The 8,018-nt window shown below is 49.0% G+C and overlaps 3 protein-coding genes across 3 annotated transcripts in view; 2 read left to right on the top strand and 1 right to left on the bottom strand.

The window, feature by feature from the left end:
• The window catches only part of AA0111_g12715 (hypothetical protein), a gene marked incomplete at both ends in the record, with an annotated part of 1,531 nt that extends 594 nt beyond the window's left edge, over positions 1 to 937 (bottom strand). Inside the window, 2 exons of the mRNA XM_028646729.1 lie at positions 124 to 777; positions 840 to 937. Coding sequence (XP_028499680.1) covers positions 124 to 777; positions 840 to 937 — 752 coding nt within the window. The remainder of the gene's footprint in view (positions 1 to 123; positions 778 to 839) is intronic.
• A 2,390-nt stretch (positions 938 to 3,327) lies between these two features.
• Positions 3,328 to 4,260, top strand: AA0111_g12714 (hypothetical protein; the record flags this gene model as incomplete). The annotated part of the gene is made up of 2 exons (XM_028646728.1): positions 3,328 to 3,468; positions 3,520 to 4,260. The coding sequence occupies 2 exons, from the start codon at positions 3,328 to 3,330 to the stop codon at positions 4,258 to 4,260; spliced, it is 882 nt and encodes a 293-aa protein (XP_028499679.1).
• A 240-nt stretch (positions 4,261 to 4,500) lies between these two features.
• AA0111_g12713 (hypothetical protein) lies at positions 4,501 to 6,386 on the top strand (the record flags this gene model as incomplete). Its single annotated transcript, XM_028646727.1, has 3 exons — positions 4,501 to 5,112; positions 5,161 to 5,340; positions 5,397 to 6,386. The coding sequence occupies 3 exons, from the start codon at positions 4,501 to 4,503 to the stop codon at positions 6,384 to 6,386; spliced, it is 1,782 nt and encodes a 593-aa protein (XP_028499683.1).
• Between the last annotated feature and the right edge of the window lie 1,632 nt (positions 6,387 to 8,018).

The raw sequence follows: 8,018 nt of genomic DNA, 5'->3' as shown, positions 1-8,018 counted from the left end.
ACAGCCGCGCCAGCGAAGATACAGGCGGAAGGGGGAGTGAGAGTGGCGATGTGCTCCTTGTGGGCCGTGCCATGGCGCGATGGTGCCCCGTGTCTCGTGAGGTCGGGGCTTTCTGGTACGTACGTAAAAACGGTTCCGAGATCTGCCTCACCACGGGATATCATACTGAAGCCTTGCCAGAATGCCAAGCCCATGCCTGCGAAGACAACGAAGTATTGGCCACCGAATATTATTCCAGAAGTCTTGCTACGCTCATTTCCGAGTTTCAAAGCCATATCTAAGTAGCTTTTGTACCTTGCTAACGTCCTAGACTGCAGATTGAAAGCTTTGACGCTTCGCATAGCGCTTAGGATATTCTCAGCATAGCTTGCAGCGTCCGAGTAGACCTTGAACACTTCGCGGTTGTTGATGGTATCATACGTACCGCCTCCACCAACGAGTAGAATGGATGCTGGAATAATACAGACCAAGATCAAGGTGAGCTTCCACTGGGCGACGAATGCGATGACGAAGGCTGCAACGAAGGTGGTTATGGACTGCACAACTAGACCGAGCTTTTCTGAGATACCCGACTGAATCATGAGGCCGTTTTCCGTTGCTTGGGTGGAAATTGACCCGGAGACACCTTGATCATGGAAACCGACCTCTTGGCGAAGAGCTGCTTGTAGGTAGTCGTGCTGAATGGCTCGAACTAGGTGATACGCAACGTAGGTCATCAAGGAGCCATACAGATAGATGGAAGCCAGTCTGACAATGCCGATATAAACGAAGTAAAGACTGAAGGTTCTACTGTCAGCATTCGAACTTGAATCTTGGAAGAAGAGTTGTACTCTACGTACGCAGTTGTGCTGACTGCACTCATGTAGCTATCAGAGAAGCCCTCGGTGCCAACGCTACCCAGCAATCGCACGAACTCACCCATGACCACGTTGACCATGGTTTGCGCAACGCCTGCGGTAATTGCGGCTACGATCGAAATTCCCAACAAAACATAATGACTCGATGTGGCGTAGGTGAATGACCGAAAAAATGCAGCAAATGCTGACGGTGTCTTTTTCTCGGTTGGGGAAAGTTGCCTGTCAGAAGGGAGATGATTTCGGACCGCGTCTTGTTTCCGCTTTTCTGACATCTCCATGGGAATTGTAATGAGCAGGGTGATGCGTTTTGTAGTGACCGTGAAGATCTATTAGAGTTAGATATGTTAAGAGAACAAATCGAGTGGAATCTGTAGTACAAAGGCTGCTTGTGAGTTCAGAACTGGTAGTCATGTTGTCGGGCTTTTCAATAATTATTAAATTGGCGCTCCAGTCGCGTTAGTTCACCCAGGAGTACTGCGCGCGTGTTGTTATGCACTTGGTAGATTAGCGGACATGAAGAGGCCGCACGCCGCAGAGCGAGAGTAGGGAAAGACAAGCGGCATGCGGACCCTGAGCAGCCCGCACGTCCGCGTCATTGATCACGTGACATTAGCGTCACATAAGCATTAGCGGTCTTCTCTCTGCTCTTCTACCTCTGCAGTCCGGACCGCGGAAATCTATCGCCCGAACCGCTGCTGGAGAAAGGGTTAGCCACCGTAACGCACGGCTTTGCGTTGATTGCATCCCAGCGCGTAGCTGGTCTGTGACCACTCATTTGCGCCTCTTACTAACCCCGAGTTTGTGGAGCCCGCCGCTATCGCCGCCAGTATGACTCTACGAACAGCCTCAGGATCTGCGGAGATGAGCGATGAGGAGATGCTTCCCGAACATGACGAAATTAGCAATGATGAAGAAAACAAGACCACACAAAGCTTGGAAGGTCCTGTTTCGAAAGTCGCTGTACGTCAGGGTTTGAGCATACACCCAGGAGTCTCCAGATGTACTGAGCTAATTGGAGTCATTGGTGTGATAGATGCCGTAGACGCAAAGTTAGTCTCGTTGAACAAAAGATAAATACCATTCGTGCAGGATATTGACGTATGTGCTTCTAGATCAAGTGCAATTGCCAAGACCCCTGCAACCAATGCCTTCGAGCATCTCTCCAGTGCACATTTCCAGAATTTCAGAATCGAGCGAAGCGACAGCGGATTTTGGTTTCAAGCTTGTAGTACGTGACTGCCCGATGGTACGGTTCGAGCCGTTGATTAGGTTTGACTTCTGAAGTTCATCAGTGAAAGCAGGATCGAAGATATAACCAAAAAGCTTGACGACTTAGCTCGCCTCGTGCAGCGGCTCGAAGTGCGGCCAGATCGAGATCTTTCACAACTGAGTACCATGAATGCCAATCTACATGCGACCAGCAAATCGTCACGACCACCCCAAACATCCACTCCCGATCATGAGGGCATCGACATTTCCTTGCTCCTAAATGTGATCCAGGTGGCCGACTTACTCGAGACAGCCCTAGATCATGAGGATACTGGAGACCAGTCATCCGCTGCCGCTGACATTCGACTATCTCGTCAGACTTTGCAAGACGTTTTACGGTCTCAAAGTCGGCATAGCAGCCTCCATGAAGGTCCACCATTTGCAAAAACATTGTCTCCGGGCATGACTCTAAGAGATCTTCCTCTTCCAACCATAGAAAATGTCATGGCATGTCTCAGAATGGTTCAAGGTATTTGCAGGATTGCATGATCTTTACTCGACATGTGAACATATCAGCTCACGAACACTTCAGATCACGAGACCACCACAGTACCCTGGCTGAGAGAGACAATGTCATTCGGCGATTTTACCCTCATCATCGTTCAAGTTTGTTCTCCTGGGCCCATTACCGATGTCGTACTCATCATTGCCCTCTCTGGACTGTATTGGATGTTTGACATGTGCGGAACATGGGCATCTCCTGTTGCCCGAGAGGATTTCAAAGACCAAGCAAGATTATGCCAGAATAGCCTCGAGACAGTGTTGTCGACATTGAACTTTTGGTTACCCACAACAGTCGATGCCGTTCTGGCCATGAACTTAGCGGTAAAACGAGTAGTCCCCACTTGAATTTCTGAGCCCTGAAAGATATCACTAATATACAACTTTCAAATCCTAGTCTGTATATTGTCTTCAAAAAGGCAAAATCTACGCTTGCTGGACGTTCATCAGCAAAGCCGCTATGCTCGGCCAAGCGCTGGGCCTGCATCAAGACAGTTCGTCGTCTGGATTTGCTTCTGAAGAACGGCATCGGCGCTTTTGTCTCTTCTGGTCAACTTATTGCATCGAGCGACCCACAGTACTCAGGCTCGGGCGTCCTTCGACGATACGTGATGGGCACATTACGATACCGAAGCCGGACCAATAACCCACCCTTCAAGACCTTACTTCGAGCAGACAAAGCTTGATACATGCTGTCGAGATGTCAAGGCTTCATGGCAGCGCATATGATGACCTTTTCTGTCCGGGCGCACTTGCGCTCCCTGCAACGCATCGGACAACACGCGGTCAAGCCATTGCTGCAGAATGGCGTGCTCTAATCGCTTCGAAAGAATGTTCTATGGTATACTGGGCCATCTCATTTTCATTGGTTCATGCTGACTGAAACACTCAGGCCCGATGGGATGAAGACTCACGTGGCACAATCGGAGAACTGATGCCAGTTGAATTCGCACAGCACGCCACCAGAGCCACTGATTACCTGATTCTTGTCGCCATTTACCGTGTTGCATTCAGCAAGCCATCAACGAAGGTTTCTTCCGGATGCATAGCCGCTGCTCGTATAAGCCTCCGTGAGCATACTCAGTGTATCGCACTGCTCGCCAGCTACAACAACGATCCTGCTCCGTTCGAGCTATGGGTCAATGGGGGGCTAATTCTCTTTCCGTTCTTGCCTTTCAACATCATCTTCTGCAGCGTCATTGAGACTGCCAATCTCGCAGACCTTGAAAGTCTGAAGACTTATGTTGATGCTCTAGCGTCGCTCGCAGAAAAGCCAGAATACACATCATGCACAAAGCAACTGGAGATATTCAGGGCGCTGCACAAGCTGGCTTTAGTGCACAGTGAGATCAGAGCCCAGATGCAGCTAAGCTCCTCTTCATCTGGCCCGTTATCAAGCAGCGCGAAGGACGCAGAACTGGAGGGATTGCCGAACACATTAGGAGGGCTACCGTCATGGCATGATCGTGATGAGATGTGGAACGGGAGCATAAATATCACCAACGAACCCTCTATTTTAGCAAGTCAGCCATGGGCCAACTTTGGTGGCATGGATCTTGATCCACTTGGTACGCAGTTGGGGTATTGGATTCAGGAATCCAGCCAAGATTTTGACAATTTCGACGAGACATGATATAGCACTGACAGAAGACGAGGCGAGAAATTACCGCACAATTATGCATTGTAGTATAAGCGTAGGAAAATCTGTGTCGAGGTTACAAGCAATCTTCGCGATCTCATGTGGGAAGCCTGCCCCGCCTTGCGTTCTTATTTCCGCTATATCCGCCCTTCCAACCCCCACCTTCCTTACTGTGGTAGCAACTGCAGTACCTAACAACAACCTACTCCTCTGCACCTCACACGACTCGTCAATATGGCTGCGTCCGATCTAGCCAACGAGAACGTTTCGCTTACCAACTATATCTCCTATCGAGATGCACGTACTGGGCGGAGCCGCGTCGGACATTACGACTTCGATGACAAAACTATCCAGCCTTTGGCCTTCATATCTGGAACTTTACTGAGCGATCTCTATCAAGTCGTCGAAGTTGGTGAGCTCAACGTTGTCGCCGCTGGCAAACCACTACCCGCTTCATCGGTCAAGATCCTTCCTCCCTTCCCAAACCGAGACGTCCTTTGCGTAGGCAAGAACTACGCCGAACATGCGAAGGAGTTCAACAGCTCTGGTTTTGATAGCTCAGACAAAGTAGATACTCCTTCGCATCCTGTGATCTTCACCAAACGTTACACGTCGATCATTGCAGACCGGGAGAATGTCTACCCTCACCCAGAATTCACGAAAACCGTTGACTATGAGGGGGAGATTGGTGTAGTCATTGGTAGAGCCGGTTGCCGTATCTCGGAAGCAGATGCGATGAGCCATGTGTGGGGCTATACTATCGTGAACGACATCACGGCGCGTGAGCGGCAGAGGGACCACAAGCAGTTTTACATCGGCAAGTCGCCCGATACGTTCTGCCCAATGGTATTCAATGCTCATGTCGTATCGCCGATTAGTACTGAAGATACATAGGGTCCAATCGCTGTCCCTGCGTCGAAATTGGAAAGAATACTGCGAATTCAAACGCACATCAACGGCGAGCTGCGACAAGACGCAACGACGGAAGATCTCATCTTCTCAATTCCGTTTTTGATCAAGACCATGTCGGAAGGACAAACACTGATGCCGGGCGACGTCCTTGCTACGGGTACTGTGAGTTTGAGCCTCATGAAAGATGTGACTGAGATTCTTAGCTGACTATGGTAAAGCCCGCCGGTGTTGGGATTGGAATGAAGCCGCCTGTCTATCTCAAACCTGGAGACACTATGGCTGTGTCGGTAACTGGTCTAGGTACTTTGACGAATTGCATTGGGAATTTGGGAGACAACAGTCCCATCGCGAGTCGCGTGGCGGATATTACCCACATGCATCGAAAAGTCCCGACCGGGAGCGTGGAGTCTAGACTATTGGCAAAGGTCCATGACAAGCCCGTCTATTACAAGAATCTGGGAAGTCGCTCAGGCCCTCCGGTCGTTTTTGTGCATGGACTAGGAGGAAGCTCAGAGTATTACAGACCACTGATCCATTCACTGGATATCATCATGTCGCATCAGCTATGGGTATTTGATCTTGAGGGCCATGGCCTAACACCAACATCGCCACTCGGCAGACTCAGCATCGACTCCTTTGCCGCGGACCTGAGTGGCTTGTTCGAAGTAGAAGACATCCCATCTAACGCCACTATCGTGGCACACTCCATAGGATGCTTAGTCGCCGTAAAGTTCGCATTAGCACATCCGAAAAAGGTCGGAAAGTTGATCCTGCTCGGTCCTCCGCTTACACCGCTCGAAGCCTCCACTATCGATGCGTATAAGCTAGCCGATAGGGTGCGTGAATATGGGATCGCATGTGACATCGACGAAAGGATAGATTTGAGTACATCAAAGAAGACTAAGACGTCGAATCCGCTGGCGATGGCAGCGGTAAGGATGCTGCTACTTGGCCAGGATCCTGAAGGTTACGCAAAAGCTTTGACAGCGCTTGGTGATGCACATGGTCTTGACTTCGCTGCAGTACAAGCAACAACTCTCTTTGTTACTGGAACCGAGGACTACCTCTCTCCGCCACAATTGTGTGAGAAGTTCAAGGCAGAGATGAATGCAAAGGCGAGCCTGCGAGTCTTGGAGAATGTGGGTCATTGGCATGTTTTCGAGGATCTTGCAGGCGTGGCAGACGCTATCAAGGACTTTGTCCAGTAGGATGGAACATGAAGGTACTTATGGGGAATCTGATCAGCATTACACCGCTGCAGCCCTGGGGTTAGCCTGCGCCACTTCCGTGATCCTTTGACTGTTCAGACATGCGATTGGAACCGAAGTCGGGAAACCAGCACCGGGTGACCCCAATCGGAATGCTAGAGTGATAGCTTGTATCTCAACTCTCAGATCGTTGATGTACGATCAACAGTCCGATCCCCTTCAGCTCACTTCGTAGCAATATCATCTTACTTCTAGTGTACTACCTCTGCAAGGACGTTGTTGATGATACTTTGTAACACAACCTAGTACGCGCTAGTAAGCCGCTTATCGCCTAGCAGAGCAAGCAACCCTTTGTGGCAAACATTAACTGCTGTTATCTAGGAGATGTCGACGCGAGATCAGAGTACGCTTTGGCCATTCGATCCTATCAATATTGTTAACCAAGCCAATCAAGCTTGTGGATTCTAATCTGCCAAGCCAATCGGTCAAGCCGTATTGGCCGGAAAGCTTGATTGGCTTGATTGTTCACAACTCTGTCGACGCTATGTATGATGCTCGCATGCACGGAGCCTGAAAACAAGAATGGTTCCAGTAGGATCAGTGGTACGTTTCGGTGGATCACTCGATGAGTGACTCGCCCATGGAGTACACTAGTAAGGATCGAGGAAGTGCTCTCAAACCGACCTTCGTACTAGCTTGTACAAATTTTGTACAACTTTGTACGCAATTGTACAATGTCAGCATTTTATCGGCGAAGTCAACGGCCGATGGGTCACATTAGTCCAACACGATTCTCCCTGTACCATCGGCATAAGCAATTCCGAAGAGCCGAGATCCTATAGTGATCTGATCAGTAGACCACATCGTGCGTGGTTGATCGGACGAGAAATAGAATCATTGGGCACAAACAATTGACAGTATATAGCAACTGGAGATATACAACACTTAAATCCCGCGGTTGCTCTAAGAGTTTATCATTCCTCCAACATTTTGTTCTACTCTTTTGGTCTCACCACGATATCATATTGAATACTTGCATTGATTACATATTTCAAATCTCATTTCTTGCTCTCTGATTCCTTTTTAGGGTATGCTGCATCCGCTCTTGTTCTTACGGCTATGAGTTTTCTCATATACCGCTGGGCTTTGCCTAAACCCATTCCTGGCATTCCCTATGACAAGAAAGTGGCATGCAGTATATTCGGGAACTTGCCAGAATTCATATCCTGGCAGAAAGTTCATGGCCGACCGATAATTTATATGACAGATTACTGTCGCCGCCTCGGCAGTCCTCTGGCGAAAGTTTGGCTAGGTCCTCTCAGAAAGCCCACATTGGTGCGGACCGACTTCACTGAGATCGAAAACCTTACGCAGCGTAGGACTAAAGAGTTCAGTTAAGGTTAGGACTTTACCTAGTCCTTTAGATATAGTACTAGAGTTTTGTATTACTATTAAAAAAGAGAACTTAAAATATAGCGTAAATAAAAATTTATTGAAAAATACTATAACGTAGGTGCATAGCGAGTGGCCGGGACAAGCGAGTGGCCGGCTTTTGCCAAGACCCCACCAAAACTCTACCTACCTCGCGATGCCTCAACGTAACAACGTCTTGTTAGACCAGAAAGAATCTCA

The sequence above is a fragment of the Alternaria arborescens genome, assembly GCF_004154835.1.
Source record: "Alternaria arborescens strain FERA 675 chromosome Unknown contig_99, whole genome shotgun sequence".
NCBI lineage: Eukaryota > Fungi > Ascomycota > Dothideomycetes > Pleosporales > Pleosporaceae > Alternaria > Alternaria arborescens.
This window is presented reverse-complemented; position numbering and strand designations above follow the sequence as displayed.